General features: G+C 58.5%; 1 protein-coding gene across 6 annotated transcripts in view; it reads right to left on the bottom strand.

Annotated features, from left to right (window-relative positions):
• Positions 1-26,447, bottom strand: part of ARNT2 (aryl hydrocarbon receptor nuclear translocator 2) — a 142,251-nt gene that overhangs the window by 102,304 nt on the left and 13,500 nt on the right. For 4 of the 6 annotated variants that reach the window (XM_059179828.1, XM_059179829.1, XM_059179825.1 and 1 more), the window contains exon 2: positions 3,858-3,972. In XM_059179828.1, the coding sequence (XP_059035811.1) occupies positions 3,858-3,972 (115 nt within the window). Of the gene's footprint in view, positions 1-3,857; positions 3,973-10,982; positions 11,103-12,608; positions 12,691-26,447 lie in introns of those variants that run through there. The other 2 variants (XM_059179827.1, XM_059179826.1) reach the window with 2 other exon arrangements.

Here is a 26,447-nt window from a genome sequence, read left to right as displayed (position 1 = left end):
ACCCAACCCCCGGGGCCACAGACATTTCAGAGTTCTGGAAGAAACTGCATTTTCAAAATTCCTCAGGACGTATGTTAGCAGGCGGCAAAGCCTCGAGCGAGCATGAGATGCCAGCGCAAGTTCACAGGAGGGTGATGCCCGGGCTCCAGCAGGATGCCATGTATTGGTCTGCCCCCTGGCCTCATCCTGCAGGATTTTGGGGGTGTTCGGGGTGAAAAGCATCCCGATTTTCCCGGACTGAGAGCATCCCAGGACGCAGGCCATCAGTGCTAAAACTGGGAAAAACCCAGGCCAACCAGGGTGGCTGGTTTCCCTGGTTTTCGGGAAAACCATTCTATTCTTTACCCCAGACCCTGATGGCGCAGACGGGCGGGGACACGGTCCCACTGAGGCCAGGTGAGCTGTGGCTCCGTGGAGGAAGCCGAGGGTGTAAGGAGGGGCAGCCCCACTCAGGAGCCAGGGTTTCCTGGAGTCGGCGGGAGCTCGGGTTTGCTACAGAAACTTGGAGACCACGAAAGGGGGCCTCCCCGTTCCATGCATAGGAGGTCACACGTGTGCAGCCATCAGATTCCGTCATTCGAAAGAGTGTGATGTGGGCATGAGCCCGGAAGAGACATCAGTCCACGAACGACTGGTCAGGTCCTCGGGGTGACGTCCTGACCCCACCAGTCTCATGCTCCTGGGGACGCAGGTTCCTCAGAGCATCACACCCAGGACGCTGCCGTGGCCATCCGTCACCACAGCGGATCTCCTGCTTTAACCGTGCCCACAGAAGCTGGGCTTCTTTCTTCTGCTATAAAAACTCTAAGTAAATCGTCATTTGTTTTATGTCTTTTACGTGCCTCTCTTCCCCTGAAGCACCTGGCTAACGAGAGAAACCCAGCTACGACTCTGACGTCCCACTGTGTTCACGCTGAAGGACTCGGAACGACACATGGACACTGTGACAGTCTTCAAAGGACAGGCTGAAGCCGCACTGCCTCCCTTTCCCGTCAATGAGCGAGAATTCTCAGTTGATAAAATGCCAGGAAGGCACCTCTGAGCTTGGAACTAGTCAAGAGTGTGCAACGGGAGTCCCCAGGACCGGGACTGGGTCGCAACCGCGCATTATCAAAGGGCAGTCATCAGACGCTCTCCGGAAAAGGGCAGGCCCCGCAGCGGCAGCACCAGAGGGCTGTGGGCGGGCCCGAGGCTCCTGCTAACAGCACGGGCAGCCACGGGAGCAGGAACAGCCCTACTGCGGAGGCTGGGCCGGCCACCGCAGAGCCAGAACAAGCATCTGGCTTTGGGGGCAGAGCCCGTCCCATCCCCGCCACTGTCCCCTTCCCCAGAAGCGGGTGCCGACCCCCTGGTGCTGAGATCAGGGAGGTCTCGACGCAAGAGAACAAGGTGACTGGCCCCCGCTCCTCTCTCCCACGCATGTGGAGTCACTTTTCAAAGAATCGGGAACTCCTGCATCTTCACCTGTGTCCCGGGGCCGGCGGGCGCTCAGCTTGCCGGTGGCTCCGGGGAAGGCGGTCAGGGACGGGGGAGCGTTCAAGCCCGAGGGACCCACAGGGATGGGCCAGGCAGGCGGCCAGTGACCCCCAAACCTGCCAGGGGCCAGTTCTGCATGGCTGGAAGCACTGGGACGGAGGGGAGGCCAGCCCCGGGAGCCAGGTTAGGGACGGAGGCAGGAAGCAGGTGCTCACCTCTTGCCCCTTCCTCTCCCCCACCCGAGCCCTCTGTCTCTCCCAAGCCCCACAGGCTCACGCGGCGTTCAGCTACGTGTTTCGGCCGCTCGGGCGTAATCAGGCGCAGACGAGCCATGCAAGATGGCAGCTGCAGGAATTATCCGGAGAACGGCCCCGCGCACGTGCACGTTTCCCCGCCTAGAGACGGGAAAGAGGAAGCGGACAGTGGGGGACAGGCCTCCCGTCTGGCTTAAAGGGCCCATGCCACGCCTGCACAGGCGGCCAGCGTGTCGGCCGCTGCGGTCCCTTCCGTCGAATCTCTCGTGTCTTTTCTTGATGTTTGACTCCCATGTTGGAGGTGGGATGACCTCCAGGCTCTGTGTCAGCCCACTCGGGGTCCTCCCCTGCCTCCCGTGCACGCTGTGTGTGTGTGTGTGTGAGCATGCGTGCGTGTGAGACCAGCTGGGGACAACGTCTTCAGGAAAGAGCCTGATCCATGTCCAGTCGTCAGCCAGGTCGGCTGCGGAAGTCAGGGCCTGGACGTGGGCCAGGGTCGGCCTCGGGGCCAGCAACCCAGCCGTATGCGCAGACCCCCAGCACCGACCGTGTGGGGTGGGAGGAACGAGCACGGGAATCCTGGTGGGGGCCCAGAACCGGCTCAGAGGGGCTGCTCGCCTGCCAAGAGGGGTTGGCCTGCGCATCCCTGTCCGTGCCAGACCCCGACCCACCCCCTGTGCCAACGTCTCCGGAAACAGCCGTGGGCCCGCGCCAGCGTTCTGTCTCCAGGGAACGGAAGTGAGAGAGCACACACATCGAGAATAATTTTAAAACACCTGGACTGTGCGAAGAGACGTCAGCACACTGACGGTCGACAGGGCCCGTCTCCCCGCAGCGGCACGGATGCGCTCAGCTTGGCGCCCACTGGCTGGAAGAGCCGCTTCCCACAGGACGGCGTTGGGGGTGAGGGGTTGCAGGGAGACCCCGGACTCGAAGATCTGCCCAGCTGGGCCCCAGGCACCGACTTAGCGTACCACGGGCCTGCCCTGAGCAACAGCCCCCCACCCGCTGCACTGGGGCTCAGGGAGTGAGCCCTGAGTCGGGAAAGCTGGCGCGGGGGGCACTGAGCTCGGTATCCCAGCACTTCCCACCGTCTCAGTACGAACCCAAAGCTGAGACCCTCCTCTCAAGACCGTGGAGTGCACACAGCAGTGTTCCCCCACGACCCAGACCTGCAGCGCGGGCGCGCACCTCACTCCAGGCCTCCCTGCACGCCCGTCCCCCGCCCCTTCCAGAGCCACACTGGGCAGAGGGACTGCAGGTCTGGAGCACGGCCGGCCGGCACCGGAGCCCACCCCGCAAGCCTGGGGCTGGGGGCAGTGTGTTCCCCCCTGCTCCTGGGGAGTCCTGGGCTGTTGGAAGCGGCACTAAGGGAAGAAGCTGACTCTACTTCCCAAGAACTGTTACTCTCCAGTTCATTGAAAATCACACGGACTCGATGTGGAGAGGGGCCCGGGGGACAGGGGGTGTGAGTACGTAGGTCTCATTGTCCCCGCAGGGAGTTTTGTTAGCTGGCTGGTATTTCTGATATCCGCCTGCAACTACAGGAGCCACAGCTGTGAGCAGGAGTGGTTTTGGGGTCCGTCAGCCCAAGGGCGATGTCCCCGGGGCTCCTGGTCCGGGCATGTTCCACCTTCAGCAGCTTTACCAGCAACGCAGTGCATGAGGCACACGCCTGGCCTTCAGCTGTGGGGCCAGAGGAGCCGACGTTCTGAGAGTTCCAGCACACCAGCCGGCAGAGACTGGCTTCCCCGGACACTCGAGCAATGGGGTCTCCTCGCGGCCCACGGGGGCTGGGGCTCAGTCCGCAGCACTGCCCTTGGCTGGCATGCTCACACAGGGGTCCCCATGAGCTCCCTGCTCCCAGAGACAGCCTGAGCAGGGCCCAGCAGGACCATAGAGCACGTCTCCACCAGGAGGCAGACAAGCAGGAGGCCCCCACTGGCCGCTGGGGCAGACACTTAGAGGCAAATCACATGCATACTTGGGGATCTTGCAAAATCTCAACAAGCAGGCAGACCGCTGAGCTTTTCCTCTCCGGGAGGGGGAGAGACAGCATTTCCCTAACAGGTCAAGAGTTGTTGCACAACACATATGAAGCTGTTCCTGGAAATGCTGTTTGCTTACCCAGAACGCCGCTTTCCTCCACGGGCGGGCATGGCCCCGGCCATCCTCACGGGTCCGGTGGCCGCCATGGGGGCCACAGGCAATGTCACCGATCCAGGGATGTCAGAAGCCATTTCTGGAACACAGCCAAGAAGAGAGGTTTTATCAGTGCGGGGAACAAACAAGAAACTTGTCCAGTGGTCCCAAAAGCAGCAGCCGGAAGGAGAGCCCAAGGCCCTGGGGCCACTCAGCCCAGGCTGGTTATGTGACTCAGGGGAGCCCTTCCCCCAGCTGGGCTCCGCCCTCCTGCTGTGGAACAGGACCTCATCCCGGGCAGAACCCCATGCTCAGTGTCAGTGGTTAGGAAGAGCGTGGACGTGCCGCTCTCAGAAGAGACGCCAAGTGACCTGGCGGTGGGTAAGACTTCCACGGATCCAGGCAGTGTGGCCAGAGCCCGAGCAGCCAATCCAGACGGAGCAAACGCACAGAAGTCGGGTGCCTGTCCCCTGTGGCTGGGCCCCCGGTGAGCTGCCTTCACCCTGGGCCCTTGCCTGCAGGTGGAAAGGCTGTTCCCCATCCCGAATCCTGAGAACCGTGACTAAAGGGGCCCGTGTGGCCTCACCACTCATGACAAGGACAGCGAGTGCCCACACAGACTCCACGACGGCCCGTCTGAGGGGCCCGGCTCTCCACAGCCAGGCCTCCCCAGGATACAGGCTACTGCTGGGATACGCAGGTGTGGGGGTTGAGGCTCACGCTTTTCCTGGCCCCACGACCCTGGGGCACTACTTCTTACGAGCTAGAAGCTTCTGGAAGCTCGTGGAGGCAATGTCAAGCATGCCCAGTTTCAGAGAAACCACCCAGTTCAAGAGTTTTCCTTCCTCCTTGCAGAAGGTTCTTCAACTCAGGCACCACTTTCCTCCAAATATTAAATAAATATTCAAGCGTCGTCTCCGACGCTGCCTCCTGTTCTTGAGGGAAACTCCCCCAGCGCTCGCCTGCCCCGCTCAGCTCTCACACGGCTCAGAAGGGACACCACGGTCTACTAGAGTGTATTTCAAGAAAACAGGTCAGGATCAATAAGGGAATCTGGGCCCTTGTCAGGGGACGGGCGGCGCTCACACGGGGCGGGGCTCGGCCCTCTGCCTCCTTCCAGAAACCAGGGAGGCACTGGACGGCTGCCCCACGTTACATCCGAAGACATCGTGTTTAATAAACACATTCTAAGACCAACTCAAACTATCTCACTGAAAAGTTGGGAAGGAGAATTCTCGAATACTAACAGACAACATCTTAATTTAACCACTCCACTCTGTTCACAAAAACTGGAGAGCTGTTACAGTTTCTGGGTTGGTTTTTTTTTAACCTACTGCACACAACTGCGAAGTACTCAAGGGAGAAAAATCCATTTCTTAAAGGAATCCTCTCCCCTTGCAACAGTTTCCACTTAATCTGCCTGCGCCCCCCCCCCCAACCAAGTGGAGGGCAGAGCAGCCACCAACGTGACAGGAGTGAGGACAATAGTCACCACTTCCCAAAATAAGCCACAGAGAACCTCAGACCCTTAAGACTCTCTGAGAAAAAGGTCCCCTGGTTCAGCAAAGTAGGAAAAGCCACACGCTTATCCTTAGAGATTCCAACATCCTTTAAAAACGTACTGAGAAGTCCTGTATCAGGAAGTTGTGCTTGACTTTGGTTAGACCGGCGTATCATGAAAGGGGGGAAAGGTGGGGGAGACAATGTGCGTTTCAACAAAACGACAGTCATCCAATTTTACTTCGGGAAGGCAAAAATACTGCTTTTGTAATACAAGTTACAGAAAGTAAAGTGCCATGAAATCCGGCTACAAGACAAGGGTTGGGAACACCCGCCGTCCAACCCTGTCCTCGGACAACTGCTCACGCGTGGTCCGGGCAGGGCGGGTCCGGTCTTCCCCGCCCCTGGACCTCCACGTGGGTCAGCATCTGCTGCCCAGCAGAGGGGCCGGCTGTGTGAGGGCAAGCCCATGACCACCTGCTCCCAAAGACCCCACTGAGCCCACCCAGAGCCCTCCACGGCTGTGCGGGACAGGAGGGCAAGCTGACAGGGGGACACCCGCAGGCTCCGCCATGGACACAGGGCCCTTCGTGGAGGTGTTGCGGCAGGCAGGTGTGCCAAGACAGCCCCATTCTTCACCGGCCACGCACACCTGTCACCAAGCGCCCTCAAGCTGGGGCTGGGGCCTCCCATCACCGGCGAAGGTGAGAGGCTCCCACCGGCCCGGAGTGACGCAGTGGTGGCGGCGGCCCAGCACGGGAGGCCAGCGCCAGGCGTCCAGGAAATCCTCTCCTGCGGGGCCTCGGCGTTTCCTCCTCATCTGTCTGCACACACCCCTTCGGTAACGAAGGGAGGACTCCGGCGTACGGTCTGAAAACACTTGACGGCATTTCTCTCCAGTCTGCCACTTGCTTTGAAGGTGGAGAGATTCTGTTGGTGCGAGAGAACGCTTTCGGACGGAGAGGCTGAAGGAGATGGGTGGGTCAGCTCGGGCCGCTGTAACAGAATTCCGCGGGCTGGGCGCCGCCGACAATGGACTTCCGTTTTCTCACGGTCTGGGGACTCAGCAGTCCAAGGCCAAGGTGCCGGCCAGCTCACGTCCCGGTGGCCGCCCTCTCCCTGGCTTGCGGACGGCCACCTCCTCTTGGTGGCCTGGCACGTCCTCCGCTCTGCAGGCCACCAAGCCCACGGCCCTCTCCTCACCGGCTCCCTTCTCGATTACCACCGAACAGTGCTCCCTTCAGATTCAGTCGCAGTGGGGGCCGAGGCCTCAACATGGGAATTTTGGGGACATAACTCAGTCCCCAGCAGAAGCAAAGGTCAAGCGTCCCAAGCTCAGTTCATTCAGGAATCCTTCCTCTACCTACAAGGGCCGCGATGCGCCTTCTCTCCCACGTTGTGTTTGACCGTGACTCTGCCTCGAGCGTCTCCATTTCTCTGCCGGTCACCGTGCGGTCTGTGCTTGCTGTCCCCACACCGTGCTCTGATACCCAGCAGGGGACCTCCTCCCACTGCCCTCACCGTCCAGTTCCCTCCATCCTTCTTTCTGGCTTTTTCTTCCATTTAGATTCCAGAATACAGAGGCGCCTGGGTGGCTCCGTCAGTTAAGCTTTTGACTCTCAGTTTGGGCTCAGGTCATGATCTCAGGGCCAGGAGATCGTGCCCCAGCCCCACATGTGGCTCTGCACAGGGTCAGCCCGAGATCCCCTCCCCCGCCCCTCCCCCCTCCCTCCCCACATCACAGCCGCGAAGGAGCCGCTGCTCTTCCCACCCTCGCTGTTCCCTGTGTCTCCCCTTCAAAACGCACGTGCCCCGCTGAAGGGGGTCCAGGGTCACCATCCTGTATCTTACCATCCCACCAAATTCTAATTTGTTCTAATCATTTTTTGGTTGATTCTTGTGAACTTTCTAAGCTCACAAAACCTGTGGACTCCAAATAAGGAGGGAGATGTTCCAACAGGGAGATGTTTCGTTTCTTTTTCATGTCTTATTTCATTAGCCAGAACTTCAGAACAATGTTCAGTAATAATAGCCCAGACCTGGGTAACCCAAGACCCTGGGCTTTGCTGTCAAACATAGCTGGTGACAAATCACAACTCAACACTTCCCAACTACATGAGTGACCAGGCCACCCTGGTCAAAAAGTCATGATAATCTACGCTGAAGGGTCATTCTAAAAATTAAGAATAGCACATGTGCAGAGCCCAACACAGGGTCTGGGGGAAAGAACGCTGCTCAAGAAACAATGATTAAAATGGTCATACTTATGGTGCTGGTCCTGGATCGAACGGGAATGACCAGCTTGTTTGAGATAGAAATGCTTATTTGAGATAAGGAAATCTGCTCCTGTTCCTATTAAGGTTTATTTCAGGAATAAACCTTATTCACTTTATCATTTTATGAAATGCCATTTTGGTCACTGAACTAGGGTTCTGGATTCCAATAAGCCAAGTGGAAGTTTCAATCAATGAAACTAAAATTCACTTTTCTAAAGGTTAAACCTCAGTGTCTTTCGGGAGCCACCCTCCGTGCATTCCCGTAAAAGACATTATAGAAACGCGTTTCTCTCCCCTGTAACCCATGCCCGAATCCCATGGGATCAGCTGTTGGCCTTCCTTGGGAAAGTGAACACCTGGTCCCCAAATCTGGCAACTTTTCTACGTGACTTGACTAGCAGGGAGGATAAGTCCTGGGATGTCCCCTCAGAAAAGGCGGACGGGGAAGGTCTCCCACCAGCTCAGAGGTGAGGGTCTCCAAGGCAGGGCTTGAAGCTGCCTTGTAAGCACACTGTAGACCTGCTCCAAGTTCACCCCAAAATGAAGGAAAGTGGAACCTGAGCGCTGCACCAGGCAGAGGAGAAACGACCCCAGACGCCCGCCGCCCTCCTCTGCTCCCGCGGGGTGCACGTGAGTTCAGCCCTTCCGAGGGTGGCGCTGGCAGCGCGGACCCTGAGACCTGAGCAGGTCCTCGCGTGGCGTGTGAGGCTACCTGCCTGGGGTGGGTCCGGAAGACAAATGCAGGGACAGCCGTGTGTTACCGTGGCCCTTTCTGGGGTGGGAATCCGAGTGGGGTTTTATGTTCTCCTAAAAACTCTTTCCATATAGGTTTTTTTTTTTTTTTTTTCGCAATGAACATGTGTTACTTTAATGTGAGTCTAATGATGTGTTAATTTAATGACCACGGCGAGAATAACAAACATCTTCTGAGGGTTTCTGGTAGACAACATGGTGAAAAGCACAGACAGCTGGAGAGTGAGAAGCGACAAACGAACAAGACAAAGAAAGGGGGAACCCTCTTCACCAATAGGACCGGCTGACAGCGGAATGGATGGGCTTACAGAGAATGATAAAAGTTTTATAGGCAAATAATTAAAATATTTTTGCATAAAGACGGCAAGGTTTATGTTGGATGCCAACCACGTTCCGAGCTCTTCACGTGCGTTGGTGCTCCCCCGTACAAGACAGGAGTCAAGTCAGCCCATTTTACAGACAAGGGACGTGGGCGGAAAGAGGCAGGGGCCGTGTCCAGCCACTCAGCCGGTGAGGGGCCAAGCCAGCCACCGTAGGGCCCTCACCACTCGGGGTGCTCAGACAGAGCCTGGGCAAGCAGCCCGCCCTCTGCCGGGGTGACAAGGGATGTCCTGAGGTCAGAAGCGCAGACAGGAAGTCGTGTGATGTGCAGGAAACCCTCATGTTTTGGGGTCACTCCATCTAGCCCTGGGGTCGTGGGCAAGCGACTTACCCTCCCCACGCTGCAGAGTCCCCCTCGGTGATGTCAGGAACTCTGCCCGGTTCTCGCACCCTTGTTCGGGGGATTAAGGAAGGTCACTGCTGTGAGGCGCCCGGCAGAAGTAACTTCCGCTCTGCTCTTTTATTTTCCCCCAAGAGAAAGCTGTTAAGACATCGTGTGCCTGTGTGCGTGCATGTGTTTACGAAACCCTTGAGCACATGACCTGGCTGTGCCTCATCTACTAACTACAAAAGGGGCCTCCTAACGGGAAGGGCCTCAGGAAGTTGTTTGGAAGATGAAAGAGGCTCATATCCATAGAACCCTGGAGTGATGCTTGGCACGAAGTATAAGCTCATTTAAATGTGCCTAAGTCAACACAGACACACACACACGCGCGCACTGATGCTGACAAAACCTGCCATCGTTGTCTTACTGTAAGGAGCTAAGTTGCTTCTGTGATTTCATTTTTAGGGGACAGCGCTAGGAGAGGCCTTCCTGAATGCACAGCAGGCCTGCTCGCAACACGGTCCTGGGAGGCCGCTGCAAGAGGCCGTGAGGAGGGGGAGCACAGACAAGGCTTTGCTCTGGGCCACCCCTCCCACCACCACCCTGCACAGCATGGAGCCTCTAAACCCCCAGGGGCCCAGGCACCACTGCAGGGAGCAGGGAGGGGGGTCTGCAGACAGACCCTGAACGTGCCTGCCCCCGACCTCCCTGACCGCTCCCCTGCCCGGGGCCCCACAGGGCTTCACACCGAGACGCACACATGAGCCCTGTCCCAAACCTGCCACGGACACAGCCCGCAGAGCGCCTCCGTGAGCAGGTGGCACCTGTGGGGCCCAGAAGTCCCAGACCCCAGTTTCCCAGGGCAACCCCCGCAGACACCGCAGGGGAGGGAAGGCCACGGTCCTCACCCTGACCTCCCCACGCCTCCCCTCTCCACGCTGACCACACGGAAAAAGGAGAGTCGTCTAGAGCAGCACGGAACCGAGAGCGCCTCCTATGACAGAACGTCAGGCGGCGACATTTAAATCGAGGTTGGAAACAGGTTTTTCAATCGTACAAATGGAAGTTGGTTGTGCGGAGAAGCCACCCGCTCCCCTTGTGTGTCACCCTGAGGCCTCCTGGGCTCCCACGCAGCCCTCCACAGCCAGACCTCTGTCCCCATCACCCTGCTGGAGAGCTGCCCGTCCCAGGGCAGGGAAGGGCCTCTTTGGGGGTGACCCCCCCACCCGCACCCCTCCCTCCTCAGCTTGCAGGGGCCGCTCTGCCCCCTCCCGCCCCCAGGCCCCACCTTCTCGGCCTCCTCTGGGCCCCCTCCACATCTCCCCACCCCTCTTCTTCCCAGGGCACCTCATCTCATTCAGGAGTGTGGCCACGATCCCACACGCAGCTGTCAGATCCTGCTGTTACCCCCAGAGGTCTCTCCACCTCTGGGTTCTACTGCCAGCCCCCCGCGGTAGAACCTCCCCCCTTCACCCCCCGCATCTACTCTCCCTCATCGATCTCACCGAAGCCAGATCTGCCAAGGCCTTTGCTTCTCTCCTCCAGCGGCCTCTCCTTGCTCTTGGAACACACGTGGAGCTCCCGGCCACGGTCAGCCCGTCCCCATGTGGCCAGGCTGCCGTCCACCCCTGCAGCACACCTCCTGAGCTCCGGCTACACAGCTCCGTCAGCTTCTTGGACACACCACATTCCCACCCACCTCAGGGCCTTTGCACCTGCTATACCCCGGGGGAGGAAAGCTCTCCTTCCTTCTTCACTGAGCTAACTCCCAACAGTCGTTCAGTTCAGCTCCAACATTATTTTCCCAGGGAAGCCTGTCCCCGGCCAGTCCCTCCCCCATCCAGTTGAGGTCTGGAGCCCTGTGTTTACTCTTACCATCCCTGTGCTTCTCCTGTGAAGCCAGGAAGGTCGCAGCTGTCCAGGTAGAAGATGGCAGGGCCAGAGCGACAGAATCGCAAAGAGGGCATCCAGGAGGAGAGAGATGATGTCAGTGCCTCAAAATACTCCCTATGTTACCGTCAACTCCCAGAAAGGGAAGATTCGAAAGAGCCAGATCACCTGATCCTCCTACACCGAGACCAGATGGGGCAAAAAATTTCTGGAGGAGGAAGAACAATATGGTGGGTTGGTGGCGGGTCTACGTCCGCCGTGCCACACACCTGCCCTGCGGGGACTCTGCAGCCAGGGCCAGGCACGCGCCTTCACACCTCCCTCTGTCCGTCGACTCGGAGAGTCGTGCGCCAGCACGGGGCTGGCCCGAGCTCCAGCTTCCCTGTGCGTGACTCTGTTTCTCCACTTGTTCTCCCGCTAACAGAGTTCATCGGGACCTCTCTTCCTCTCGCAGAGGCAGCTGTACGAAACGAGACCCTGTTTCCATTACAAACAGCATTTGAAAGCTCTGAGCAGGCAGCTGTGGCAGAAGCCAGGTACTCGAGAGGAACAGAGCCCCCCCATCCCCCACCCCCCACCTCGGGTGGAGACACACAGTTGGGCAATCTCCTGGTGAGAGCTGCACACTGGGCTAAGTGACAGGCGTTGTGGGAATGACCGGGAGGATCCGAGAAGGCTTCCTGGAGGTAGCCACAGTGGTGCCTTCCTGGCAAGGAAAATGCCCTGGGAGCAATGAAACAGGACGTAAAGGTGCCCTTTTCCTAAATGGATTCCTTCAATTGCTGCGGATTTTCTGGGCAGACCCACCCTGTCCTGCCCTCGAGGGGTGTGCGCCACCCCCCATCCCCCGGTTCATGCCCAGTCCCTGGACCTTGCTCTGACTCCCATGAGATCTAGAATTATTCCCTGGCCTCACACGCAGCCCTCAGCTGCAGACCTTGGCGCAGGGTCCCAGGCTACAGCCAACAGCAAAGGCACAAGCAGAGAGAACACCTCTCTCCTCAGCAGTCTGCTTCCAAATGCAGATGGTCCCCTGCCCCCCGGGGAAGGGGAAGCACGGTTCCCCGTGACACACACAGGCAAAAGGACCACCCGCCCATGCGAAGTTGGTGAGGTTTCCGGCTCATTTTAACATCAGTGCAAGCCGAGGGATTGAAAGCTTCGCCATGACACAGAACTCAGAGCTGGCTGACGGTGGAGCATCCCTCCCCAGACCATCTCACATTTCAGATGCAGACATATTGTGCAGGATTCCTCCGACACAGCACAGGCGGCGAAAACACGGGGAAAAGGGAACGGGAGAGCATTCCAGATACAAGGAACATGCGGAAGTGACAGACATTTCGTCCCCTGTTCTTGCATGGGCATTTCAGTATGAAAAACACCCCTCGATCTTCACATTGGGAAAAAAAAAAAATCAATTACATGCAAACTTTCACAATAAACAACATGATGTTTTAATGATAATTCCAACAGAGGAAAAGCCAGAAGGATCTCTCCACGGGTGGGGGGGTAAGGGGGCAGCTCAGCAGAGAAAAACCCTCCCCCCAACAGCCGTCTCTCTCAGAGACATTCTTTCCCCCGAAAGCACAGCACACATTACAGCCCTACCTTTTCCGAGGGATTAAACAAAGATCTCTCTTCCTTGTGACCAGCACCTTCTTGGGAGAATCTGTTATCCGTGCAGAAGAAATGTTAGGGACCTCTGGGAGGAAATGAGCTGCATTTGTATTCTGCTCAGAAAATGTCATCACAGATCTGTTTACCTTAACTGTGGACCATGATTCAGCCGTGACAACTGTCTTGCATACTGATCAATTTATTTGCAGTAAAATTTCTAACATTAACTGCTTAGGTTCTGAAAAACCGGGGACTTGGGTTTCTTGTGCAACCCCAGTATACGTCTGAATTGTCTACGTTATTATTAACACATCTTGGGAGGAGGGGGATTAGAAGGGGTTCGTCCTGAAAGGAGTGCCAGGGAGGGTCCCTTCTGCTTTCGAATGGAAGGCGGGGCACATGATTCCCCAAGGCCCTCCATGGGGTGGGATTTTTATAGCACGATGTACAGAAAGATCATGAGCCCGAGAGTCGGGTGACTGTGAGCCTGGGTCCTTGCTACATTTCAACCAGCCCATGTTGTCCGCGAAGCAGCCCCATCCAACAGGCAGGCCCTGGGTCTCTGCAGCACGGAGGAGGCGGCAGACGTGTATGAGAAGAGGCCAGGCCCTGCCTCTACGCGCTGGTGCCTCCAGCCTGGACACCGGGCATCCGGCCGTGTCTGAGCCGCTCCCAGCCGACAGGCGGATTTTAGCATTAAACAACCGGAACCAGTTTCAAGGCAGCCCCCGCCTCAGCTAACGGGGCTGCGGAGGCACAGTCCTGCTGCCTGGGCTGCCCTAGGCATGCGCCGTGCCCTCTGGAACGTGGGTGCTGCGCCAGAGCCCACTTGGGGGTCCGCTCGGGGGTCCGCTCCTGTACCGCCACTAGAGTCCCCGGCCTCCCTGACGCCTGACGTCCCAGCGCCCCTGCCCTGAGAGCAGAAAACACAGACTCAGCTAGAGGACAGGGAAGTGGTCATGCTAGGAGGAAGAGAGGAAAGGGGTCACCTTGGGATCATGACTCTGGAGCAAGACACTGAGAGCAAACTCCACCCCAGCCCACCCCTCGTGATGGGACCCCCAGCTCCGCCTGTCTCGGGCTGGAATCTAATCTGACGGCCAGAGGCCATCCCGGGAAAGGGGGGTCTCTGCAGCCCGGCGAAGATGGGCCAGAGCACCCGCGGGGAGGCCTGGGGTCTGTCAGTGGACAGGCTGCCCCGAAGGAGGGCTTCCTGGCGGCCCTAGCTGAGACCCTGTGGTGACCCACCGGGGCCCAAGTCTTCAGGACTGGAGCGTGGCACAGCAGCACTGATGCCCCAGGAGAAAGGGCCGGGCCTCTGCTGCCGGTGGGAGTCTGCAGGGGGCTCTGACGCGCAGACTGGAAAGCACTAGAAAGACCAGGGGCTGGGGAAGAGCTCAGACGCTGCGTGGAGGAAAGCCTGCAGACCAGACCACACTCGTCTTCCGGAGGAGCCCTGAGCAGGAGCGATGACAGTGAAAGGGACAAGGGCCGCTTGTGACCCCGCAGGGGCCTCTGTGTGGCAGCCGGGGCCACGAGGGGCGAGGCGTCGGCCGTCCAGATACAGTGGGGAGTCGGGCAGAAACCAAATCTGCTAAAATGTCCGGCGTAAAGCAAGGAGCTGACACAGGACGGAATGGCCACCACGAGAAGAACCACTCTGCTGTGGACTGTCACAACAGCAAGGACTAACATGCAAGAAAACACTCGTGGCGCAAAATCCTGCACGCGAACAGCCGTCTGCGGGGTCTGCCGGAGCTCCCGCCTCCAACCTTCTCTCCGGCCTGGCCTCCCGCGCCAGCGCCTGGGCCTTGGGAAGGACAGCCCGTGGAACGCCCCGCAGGACGGTCTCCAGCACCCCTTGCCCTGGTGTGCGAGCCGGGACCACTGACCACACCGGTCACTGTTGTGCCTGAGCCCGCAGTCACTACCCTCAGTGCTCCGAACAAGGCATGCCGCGTGTGCTCACCCTGCAAGCCCGAACACTCACTTTCGACCGTCAGTGCGCCCCAGACGAACTAACCCGTGGACGGTGTGCGGGACCCGTCCCCACTCCCCCAACCAGGTGGTTTACAGACGTGCTGCTGCGGGAGTGAAATGCGTGGCCACCCACGGGCGAGCGGTGAAAGCGATATATTACATGTGCAAAACCAGTTATTAAGAACTTTCAAATACTTAAATGCAAAAGGACATTTTTGGTGGAAACAGCAAGAATACTGAGGGAAGCATGTGCTTGCCACCTGTCGATGACCATGCCACCCCCCAGAACCAACAGAGGCACCGAGCCAGAAGCGGAGACACAGAGCAGGAGGAGAGGGATGATTGCGGCGCGTTGTAACAAGCACGTGTCCCCGCAGAATTGTTTGCTGTTCTGGCCTGCGTGATCATAAAGGACTATTAATTACTCTTACAACGGTTTTTTAAATTTCTGTTTATGTCGCGTGCCTTTCAAGAAAAAGTTCTACCTGGAAGCTTTCATGTTTTTGTAAGGAGGACCTGACAACCAACTTTTCAGCTTTGCTACCCCAAGAGTACACCCGGGGAGCCTTAGGAACCAGGCACCCCAAGCCGGTCTACAGGAACCCATCATCCGTCCGAACACAACAAAGAAAACAAAGGGACTGAGGAAGGGGCGGGAGCCGAGGGAACGTGAGGGAAGCACAGAGAACAGCCAACATGGCGTCCCGCCGCCGGACTCCGCTGCGAACGGACGCGGCTTTGTTCCGATGGACGGGACACTGTGCTAGGAGCACGGGGCAGCCTGGCCATAGACGGAGCTGGACAGACGGCGTCTGAGCGGACGTCAGACTTCTGAGACGCGGTGGCCGGGAAACAGTAACAAAACAGCAGCGACACCTGTCTTGCGAAAATGCCAGATCTTCATGCATCCAGTCCCGACGGCCCTCAGCGGCAGCCGTTCTGCACTCAGAGCACCTCACTGACCTCCACGCACACCCGGCGTGCGCACGTGCAGCGCCCCTGTGTGTGCACGCACCTGTGCGCGCAGGTCCTCCAGCGTGTGTGCGCACGCAGCCTCTGTGTGCGCGCGGGTCCTCGAGCACGGCCACCAAAGAGAGGGCACCGCCAACAGCTACGCCGGACGTTCATCTCCACGTGGCAGTTTCTGTAACCTCTAAGTCGTGAAAACGCAGAGTGTGTCACTCCCACAGTCGGACACAGTGCAGGGGATGTCGCCGAAAGTAAATGAGCAGCCCCGGGACTCTGGGCTCCCTGGCGACTGTCCAGGGGCTCTGAACACAGAGCTGGGGAGCGGAGCGGAGCCCCGCTGGTGAGACCTGTGAACCCTGGGCCTCCTGCGGCCCATCCAGAAGAAGGGATGGCAGGGGAGGAGATGGCAGAGTAGGGGAGGGGAGAGGTAGGAGAGGGCAGGGCTGGGGAGAGGAGGGGGGAAGGCCGGGAGAGGGCAGGGGAGAAGAAGGCAGGGCAGGGCAGGGGAGGGATGGGGATGGGGGTGGGTGGGAGAGGGCAAGGGTTGAGCAAAGAAGGGATGAGAGAGGGCAGAGGAGGGCAGGGGAGGGGAGGGCAGGGGAGGGGAGGGGAGGGCAGGGGAAGGATGGGGGAGGGCAGGGGAGGGCAGGGGAGGGCAGGGGAGGGGAGGGCAGGGGAGGCGTCCCCGCAGGCTCCTGAGCTCCCACAGTAAGGCGGTGGCTCTCAGCGGTCCCTGAGGACAGCGGGAACAGCAGGAGCTCCTCAGGGAGGTTCGGGACGGGGAGGGAGGCCCCACAAGAGGAAAGGGGACAAACACGACGTGGGAAACAAAGGTGATGCGCGGCAGATACAGGGAATCGGTTCCGAGAGGCGGGGGCACGCCGCCAGCTCACGGGCAGGGACAAAGGGTCCCGGTGGCCACAGGAACACGCGTGTCCCTCCAGGGAGTGACCCTGCGTCTCTCCTCGGCTGCTGCACACCAGGAGTGACAGGGACGGGAGGCTCTGTCCTCTCCACAGAGAGGGGCCGGCCGCGGCACCGCTCCCTGCCGGGTAAGCCCCCGGCACCCCTGGGTCTGGGTTCCTGTCCAGGCTCATCCGGACAGCGGGACGTCTCGCCCTCACTGAGGCCCAGTTCCCGGGGAGCCCCCAGTCCCCAGGTGTCCTCACACACAGTGAGTTTCCAGTGCTGCCCGGCCACACACCCCTGCCCTCGGCCAGCCTCCACCCTGCGCTTCCTTGCGAGCTGCTCATCCGGTGCACCCCGTCGTCCCACCTCCCGGCCCCAGCTCTCGCCTGCGGTTCTCTCCTTCTGCGGGTTACAGAGCCTGGCGGCCTGGGACGTTGGCTCCTTTCGTTTTGGGTTTCACTCTTCGAGCCTCCCTGGGCTCCAGCCTTCCGGCCACAGTAACGCCCTCCGAGAAGAGCTGCCCACGGGCCCGTTCCTGCTTCTGTAGCTTCCGAGCTCAGGGCTGCTGCGTGGAGGCTGGGCTTTTTACACAAGCTTTTGTGTAAAACCTTTGGCACCTGCGGCCACTGGTCTGGGCGGGAAACGGCCTCTGACTTAGCCCGGTGTAATGTATGCTGTGACCTTCGCTTGAATTCCTCAATGTTTCCTGCTTTTCTCCAAGTTACCAGCACAGTGACAGCTTCTGAGTCACCTGCCATGTGCCTGTCCCGGTACCGAGGGGCTGACACACATCGACTCGTCAAATTCTCGCCATCCCCCAGAGGTCAATGAACAAAAGAGGAGGAGGTGCCTCGGACTGCCCCACCTTCCACGGGACCCCCACCCCTCCCCACACACCTTGCACCTTGCGCTCAAGACTCACGGGAAACTCATGAAACACCTTCCCGAAGCGGAGACATTTTACCTTTCTTCACCCCAGCTCCTGGCTTCACCCCTAACTCCTAGCTCCTCCTGCCACCTCCTCCTCTCCACCCGTGTCCCCCGTGTCCCTGCCTCCTGGATCCCACCTGTGTCCCGCCCACCCCACCTCGGGTTTGCCCCAGGTCCCTCCCTCCATCCGTCCCTTCTGCTCCCCTGCCTCCCCCCAGCCCCGAGCTGCCCCTGGAGTCTCTGATGCCCACCTATGTCCGGCCTCTCCCAGACACAGAAGCACCCGGGAACGGACACACTGCTCAGCCCGGCTCTCTCTCCGACACCCTCTGCCCTGGGCTTGTCCCTCTTGACTCAGCCTCAGGCTCTGGCGGTGCAGGGGCACACACGGCCGCCCACGGCACACCAGCGTCGGTGCGGTAAGGGGCGCCCGGAACGGCAGCTTTGCTTCTCGGCCTCCCACAGACTCCCTGCTACGGCGCCCCAGGGCAGGGGGCACCCGGAGAACCCTAACAAAACCAGATGACCCTCCCCGGTCCTGAAATGCAATTCTTTCTGTAAAAATGCCTTCCTTGAATGGGGGGGGGGGGGAATAAACGTGAACACACCCCGTTTGCACAACAAACCGGTTAAGGAAATCACGTTTCTTTCCACTGATACAACGTCCTCTCGGAAACCGTCTATGAAACGAAGTGGTTTTCTTGCTGACTGTGTGCCTTGATGAATGTATTCATGCGTCATCTGACAAAGAGATTTTTACGTTCAATTTTAAACAGCAAATTACTCTCTAACTGTGAAATACACAAAATAGTAAAAATGCTTGCGTGCACGGAAGGCTCTGGAAACTCTTTTCTGTTCTTGTGCTCTTCGGCGCTACAGACCAGTTAGGCTTTGTCCTCAGTGGCCTGACCTCTGCCCGTGGCCCAGGTCTCCAAGACGGCCATGGGCGGCTCCTGGGGGAGAGACTGCTGAGGCTCCTGGCGCCCCTGGGAAGCCTGGGCTGCAGAGGCCCTCAGGGACCGTGAGACTCGCCCTCTGGATGCAGAAGACCAGGGCTCCTGGAGCTCACAGGATGGTCATTCAGTGTCCAGAGGCTCCGGCCCCAGCAGCAGGTCCCCTCGGCCTGGAGCATCTGTGCGGGGGCCAGCGTGCTTCCTGTGAGGGTCAGGGAGTGGCTGCTTCAGGCTTCAGAGGCCACAGGATCTCCGTGGCCACCACTCACTCATGTGGTTCTTGTCCACCAGCAACCACAGATGCCGTGTGCATGAGCGTGCCCAGCTGGGCGCCAGTTTACGAACATCGGAATTAGAACGTCACGTAATTTCCGAATCACGAGAGACCCTTCCTTTATGCCCCTCCAACACCCATCATTTAAGAATGTGAAACTATGTCCCAGTTTGTGGGGCACAGAAAAAAAGGAGCAGGCCAGATGTGGCCGATCGGGCCTGATTTGCCAACCTCTGTCCTCTGCCAAGGAGCCCAGGCATCTGGCCCCGGAAGCAGCCCAGGGGGCTGAGCTCACACAGCCGGCCGACCGCAGCAGAGCTGCAGGTGCACGGATATTTCATCCCAGCCCGCGCCCTGCAGGAGCTGAGCTGTGGGGAACCCACTCTGCACTTTCACCCTGAGAAAAACCCATTCTGGGATGCTGGGCTCCCAGGAGAGCACGGCCAGGCTCTGCACCGAGCCAGACCCTCCCCCCCGGGCTGCAGTCCGTCCCACGGGCCATCTGAAGAGGCTGCCGTGCCAGACCTGTCAGAGGCGAAGGCTCGGGTGCACCGTCGTCCTCGAAGGCTGTCCCGAGAGGGAACACACAGTGACCTCCCAGGAGAGGAAAAGCTTTCCTTAGGCAGCTCTGCCACAGACTGGACTGTCCGGCTGGACCAGACACATGACACCGGTTGATGCTTGCTGTCTTCCGTGGGACTCCCTCAGACTGGGAGTCCTCAAGAGGGTGGGCAGCCAGGCCTGGGGGCAGGGGACAGGTACCAGGAGAGGCTGGCTGGGCCTGGGGAGCGAGGAAGCCACAGCACCAATCCCACTCACTCTAGTGCATGCCTGGGAAGGCTGTGTACAGTGGTGGCATCGAGGCAGAAGGCCTGGGCGGAGGGTGGGGTGGGGGGCAGTGTCCCTAGGACAGTGGCTTTAGTCTTGGGGAGCAGCCCCGAAGTGCTAAGGGAAGGACAGACCTAATGGCCTGGGGGTGGGGGGAAGAAAGAGGCAGCTGTGGCCACCTTCTCAGGGTGACGTCTTGTGGGTGTGACCATAAGAGCGGAGGGACCAGGAGAGGCAGGAGGAACTGTGGGGGCACAGGGGGCCTCTGCTTCCTACACCAGAGAGCTGGTCAGGACCCCGGAGGTGAGGAGAAAGGGTGGCCAGGGGCTGGTCATGTTGGACCATGGCCACCCCCGTAGGTTCTGACGCCCCCACCGGTCGAGCTCATTTCCCCTGCTCTCTACCCAGAAAGCTGCGACTGCAGGCCCTGAGCTCCGAGAGACAGTATCTCCCAGGGACACTCACTGCATAAAAGCGAACCCTCCATCTTTCCAACCCACTTCCCGGTGTGAAGATGGTGACAAATCAATCCCGAGGGTTCGGGTCATTCCACGCAGAAACATTACTGCTGGGTGGCTCCAGAGACCGGCGTGGCCATGGGGAGGGGACCTGGAGAGAAAGCTGGGTTTGTCTGCAAAGGGACGCTGGCTTGCAATCGACAGTCGCTCTCTGCTTCCTTTGGGGTCCTCTGCCCTTCTCTTCTGGAAGAGAACAGAGCTCCCTCCTATCAAACCGAAAATGTCTGCCGTGTGCACATGCATCTGGGGTGGGACACGGAGCCCAGGGGAAGGCTCCCCCTCCCTGGGACCCCGGCCCTCCTCCAGTCCCAGCATTAACACGGATCGGACAAGGACACTTCAGCCAGTGAGGTCATTCCTGCGCGGCTATGGTGTCAGGCTGAACACGGGACCATGGCTGGGACACAGGAGAAGCTCTGGGCTCCTGCCCCGTACTCCTAGGACACCGGGTGAGTCACAGTCTGACTCTGTCCGTCTGTAAGTCATGCAGCATCCTCATGCTTCATGAGATAATGTCCCAGCAACTGTCAGCAGGTCGAACGCACAGGAGCACTGACGGTGACACTGCTGGACAGCTTCCCTGCGACACTTGGGGTCCACGTGCGGACGTGGATGGAGTGCGTGAGTGCCCAGCCCTGCCTCGTGCCCTCTGACCCACGAGGAACACCACACGCCATCACCAACACCAACATCACCATCACCAACACGTGCAGCTTTACTGTGTAAACAGCGGTGGTGTGTAAGCCCCCGCACTAGGCCCACGGGTGCACAGAGCACACACGAGGACCGCACCCACCATGTTCACGATGGGCTGGTGGCGATGGCCCTAACAGGAGCCCCAGAGAGGTCAGTGGGTAGCAGGGCCCGGGGTCAACGGGCAGGAAGTAGGAAAGAGACACGTAGACTGTGATGCCCCAGAGGTCAGAGTCAAGAACACAGGGAACTGTCAGGGAGGCAGGTTCTGAGGACTGGCCGAGAACGTTCCAAGACCTGACACGGCCTAAATGTTAAAAAAAAGGGGGGGGGGCCTTGTAAGTTCCGTGTGTGTCCAAGAGTGCATCAAGCAAGCCCCGGGTGGCAAGCAGGCCGGGTGTCACCACGGGGACTCCTAAGACAAATGGCTCACGCCTTCCTAAGACGGACTCTGTGTCCTCCACTCCCTAGCGCACCGTGCCACAGCTCCCACAGTTAACTCCCATCTCCACAGGGAAGCCGGACTCGGTTTCTCCCCCAGACCAGGTGGCGAGCCGCCTCCCACTTGCTCAGCCGGCAGAAGCTCGCTTTCCTTCCATCAGAGGCACAGCACTCCCACGGCCTTCCCGGACGGAATCTGGGCGTCTACTCTGTATCGGGTGCCACTCAGCATGTCCTCAAGCTCAGAACTGAGAGGGATGGTCCGATACAGAGTCAGCTGTGAACCAGAAAATAATTTTAAAACATGCTGTAGAAGACACGTAGCTGAGGGACAAAGCCACACGTGTCCATTTCTTAGGGAAGGAGCCCCCTGGCTGGGTCCTGACCAGCCACCCCCGTGGGCTCCCCTCCCTGATGTCACTTTGTTCTCACCTTTTCCTCTCGGGTTTATGACCTTATGGCCCAAACGTGGATCGCCACAGTAACATCCAACGAAACTAAATTTTGCACCGGTGCTGTCAACGGCAGTGTACCTCCCCAACCTCGCTCCAATTTCTATGTCAAGACCCTGACCCCTGACACAACGGCCCGTGGAGGCGGGGTCTCTGAGAGGCCACCAGATTTGGATGAGGGCTTGATAGTGAGGGCTCCTGCTGGGATTAGTGTCCTTACGAGAAGAGGCAACAACAACAGAGAGCCTGTCCCCCTGTCCCCACCTGTGCGGACACGGCACATGCCAAGAGGGGGCCCTCGCACCAGGAACCAGACCAGCCCGCACCTCAATCCTGCACTTTCCAGACTCCAAACGGAGGAAATGAGCTTGTGTCACCAGAGCCATCTGGTCTACCGCACTTTGCCATGGTAGCTGGGTTGGCTAACACTGTTGCTCAACAGGACCAAGTTGAAAGTCGATTCCCCTGTAGGAAGCATGCTCCCCTCAACACGGTAATTTAACCTGGTCAAGAGCACTGGAACACCCTTCCCTCTTCCCGGACCCCAAGGTAGAACGGTCACGTAACTAATGACCATAACCTTGCATCAACCATGTCTTACCTTCCACTCCCACCGAGTGGCCTTGGGGACAGGCACCATAGAGAAGTTGGGGTTTGCTGGGCTGGACAGAAGGTCAAGAGAGACTGAATTCTGGTGGCAGCCAGGTCTCCCTTCTACTCTACGAAGATGATGCCCTAAAGCCAACTGCGCTCTTCTTGCTACGCTCAAAGTAGAAAGTACGGGGACGGCGGTTCTGAGGCCTGGCTGCCCCCAGCAACCCACAGCTACATAAAGAAGCAGCAGAGACCTCAACCATCCTCTCCCCTGGCCACAGGAGGAAGACGACAGGCGTCACACACTCACATGTCCACCTCTTCTGTATCCGTGCACGGATACACAGAACTCTCTTCTCTCCTAAAAGTCCCGTTCTGAGAAGTACTTAGTTCACTTGAACCTTGTGGATATACTTGGGGATCTGAAATAGGGCCAAGGTCCTGCAGGTCATCCCACAGACATGCCGCTGAAATGCCCTCGTCACTGAAGAAGGTGGGAAAGAATCATAGCCATCAGGACTCCACGTACACAGGGTCACTTAGGGGCCACGGGAACAGAAGCCCACCACATCTGAGCAAGCCACGGATGGAGGGGCACCTCCGGCTCCCGGCACAGCACTCCTGTGGGGAGCCCTTCGGAGTCACGTGGAGTCCCCGTGCTCCCTTGGTCCTCTCTGTCTTTGCCACGGTCTGTTTTCACTACACTCGGTTTAGGTTTGCATTTCTTCTGATTTACCTTGCTCGGAACCCGCTGTAGCCCCAGATTCTGAGGCTCAGGGCCGCTCGTTCAGTCCAGAAAATGACCCGACCCCCGGTGGCCCTGTCTGCGCTGCCGTCTCTGACCGGAGCTCCACAGTGCCCACGAAAGTAGGAGGCCTCACCTCTGTCTCGTGGCCGCGCACCCGTGCGTCCTCACTCTGTCTCTGTGCTAAATGCTCTGCAATTTCTCTCATTCCACTTTCTAATTCATTAATTCTCCATTCATCTGTGTTTAGTAGCTATTAAATCCGTCCATTGACTCCCTGAATTTGTTTATTTTTCAACGCTATAACTTCCCAACAGCCCACTTGGATTTAACGACAGCTGGCCGGCCGGCTGCCTCCACGGGGCTCCTGAGCACCCCTGGGGGACGAGCGTCTCATGAAGATCCACAACTGACTCAACATCTCAGGCCCCTTCCTGGTGCCTCTGAGCTAGGGAAGGCCCAAAGGGTGGTAAATGACCCCAGGGAAAAGGTGCATCTCGCCCAGGAAAGATGAGATGGGAGGTTCTAAGAGCCGAGCCGGGAGGGACAAGGCAGATTTAATTTGATGAGGAAAAAAATGCAGTAAGATGGGGCCTGTGCTCAAGCATCATGAGAAATTCGTATCAGCTACTGAACAGCAGTTCGCTGTTTTGATATTAATTCTAATTTTACTGACTTTAACACGGTGACCATGGCTTTCTCGGCCTGCACATGAGCCTGACAGACCACGGGCAATCCTTTAATTTTCAAACCTTTCAGTCCCTTTTTTCAAGCTGTAAATAGGAGAATACGGTCGTACAGTCGGGCATCTCTGGTTCTACTCAATTAGAGAATCCTCTTCTTTTAAAAGAGAAGATTAGCCTAAATGCTTCTTTGGAAAGTCACCGTTTTCCAGCTGACGATGACACACCGGACTCCCGCCCGCCCCGTCTCTCCCTTCCTCCCGACACCCCGTCGACGACAGTGACAATGGCCCAATCCCAGAGGCCGACCAACAAGCATTTCCTCTGGGAAAAGAAACGAGCGGTCTATTTTCTAAGGAAATCTACGTCTCCCCAACGCGATCAAGGAGTTGGGGCGTGGGGGAGGAGACAGGGGACCATTCTGAGAAATCTGCATCCAGCTAACAATTTCTAGAAAGAGAGAAGTAAGAGAAAGAATTTAGGTTTTTTTTTTTTTTTTTAAGTATTCAGCCCTGAGAGTCAGAGACGCTAGTCGAAAGGGCCCATCGACACCCAGAACAGAGAAGGACACAAACCCCCACCCCACAGACCAACCCTTCACTGTACAGATGAGGAAAAGCCCACAGAGAGAAGGCGGGGTGTCCGAGGGCGCAGGGGGCCTCCCTGGTCCCACCTAACACTATCCCTCCCCCTCCCGGGACAGCCGGCTCGCTCGCCCAGCGCCCTCCTCCCGCAGCGGCCCGGGAGAGCCAGGGTGACGACCGCGGAAAGGGGGTGCGCCGGGCCTCAGAGCGGCTTCAGCAGCCGCCAGCTGGGAGATGGGGCTACTGAGCCCCGGCCATCGGGCAGACCCCCAGAGACCATGGACCCGAAGCAGGGGTGAGTGGGCGTTGGGCTTGGCTGCCGCTGCCTCTGTGGCCTGCAGGGTGGTCCAGGAGCCCGGAGCACCAGCAGCACCTGGCAGCTGGTCGGACCGCAAAGGTCACCTGCTGACAGGGGGCCTAGGAGGGGCCAGAGGCGCGGCGCTCCCGTTAACCAGCGGAGAAGCTGAAGCAAGCAGAGCCGGGGCAGGGCCTGTGTGGCGGCGCCACCTTGTGGGGGACAGGCCTAACTGCCCCGCCGCAGCAAGAGAGCGTTTCCGCACCGGCACCTTTCGCTCCATGACCCCGGGCAGACGCTGCCCTCCAGCAGACCGGACATACGTGCTCAAAGGCACAGACCCCGCCGTCCTTTCTAACAGTGCGTCCCAGCATCTAAGCCCCGTGATCGACACTGGACAGACAGGTGACAGACCCGCTGAACAGATGAAGGCAAGTCCTAACTTCTCGCTTGTCCACGAAGTGCACAAACCCGATGGTCGTGGGGCCAGTTAAACAGCTGGAAGGAGAAGGAGGCACTGAGCCGCCATGTGCAAGGCCGAGCTCCAGGCCCAGAGTCGGGCCGGCCCCGTCCTGGTCTGTCCAGGGCATGGGAGAGGCTGGGAGGGACAGTGTGCTTGGGCGATGGCCCCCTCTCCCACCCCCCACCCCCCTGCCAGCGAGGACAGGGAGGAGACAGCATGGCTGGTCTGCACGTGGGGGCCAAACCGTGCTGGAAGGCAGCGGGTGGGGAGGACGGGGGAGGAGGGCACTCCCAACAGGACAGGAGTGCAGCGGTGTCAGGGAGGGGTGCTGGCTGCGAGCGGCGGGGACAGCAGAGGCAGGGCCCGCGTTCCCAGAGACGAGACAGGCAGGAGGAGCTGCGTGCACGCGAGAGCCCCCCGACAGCCTGGGAGGGCCGCGGGCCATGAGGCTTCCTCACAAGCGCCGCCTTCTTCCGTAAGCACACCTGCTTGTGGGCTCCCCAAGTTCTTCCTGCTTCCCTTCGGAGCCCTGGTCACACTCCATGCCACGGTGGCACCGACAGGAACAGCAACAGTGAGAACTGGTGCCGCCGCGAACACTAGGACACACAACCCTCCAGTCCTCACCACAAACCATCGAGTTTCCCATGTCTGGGAGTGGCGGCGCTAAAAGCCACGGGCCGGGTACCCCAAGCCCGCTTCCAGTGCAAGGGGGTATCTTGTTCCCCTCCGAACCTGGAGCACATGGAACAGACCCCATGGCATGCAATAAAGTAGCTGCCCCATTTTACAGATGGGTAAGCAGAGGCCCTCGTCTGCACTGCCTCCTAGCAAACTGCGTTCACGTCACTCCCGTGCACTGGGATCTTACACACCTGCCCAGCGAGGTGAGCCACCAGGAACTACTGGGCTGGTCCCAACATCCCCCCGACTGGCTCTTGGGTCTCTGACAAGAGGAGGAGGGGGGGTGGCATGTGAAAGAAGGGAGGAGGGAGAGGAGGCAGGGGAAGGAGAGAGAGAGAGAGAGAGAGAGAGAGAGAGAGAAGGTGAGGAAGGAATTCTCAGACTTCCGAAAACGCAGCAAGCTCCTTTAGGCAAATTACACCCAAAATTGTTCTGGTTTTTAAGTCACGAGGTCTTTACAAAGTCTCAGTCAAATACCAACTTGGTTTTAAGTGGGACAAAGAAGGGGCAAATTAACTTCCTTAACGCGGATGCCAACACACACGGAAGCCGGCTGTGCACCAGCAACGGAGGCCAGGACGAGTCTCACGCTCATTGCCGTCTGCAGGAAGATCTGGCTGCTAATTGCAGTGCGTTTCAGGCATTCCACATGAGCAACTTACCTGAAAAGCTTTTCAATTTGTATGTCGGGAAAGTTGGTAATTAAACACTTCAAATCCCTGTTGACTTTGTTACAGACATAATCATTCTTACAGTTAGATGACAATTATTTTATTTGTCAAATGATGTAGATATTTAGTTTAGGATAGTATCAGCCTTCCAGTATTTTTTAAAA

This window comes from Mustela lutreola, chromosome 7 (assembly GCF_030435805.1).
Source record: "Mustela lutreola isolate mMusLut2 chromosome 7, mMusLut2.pri, whole genome shotgun sequence".
In the NCBI taxonomy this organism is placed as follows: Eukaryota; Metazoa; Chordata; class Mammalia; order Carnivora; family Mustelidae; genus Mustela; species Mustela lutreola.
Note: the sequence above shows the minus strand (reverse complement) of the source record. Positions and strands in the feature narration are given on the sequence as shown.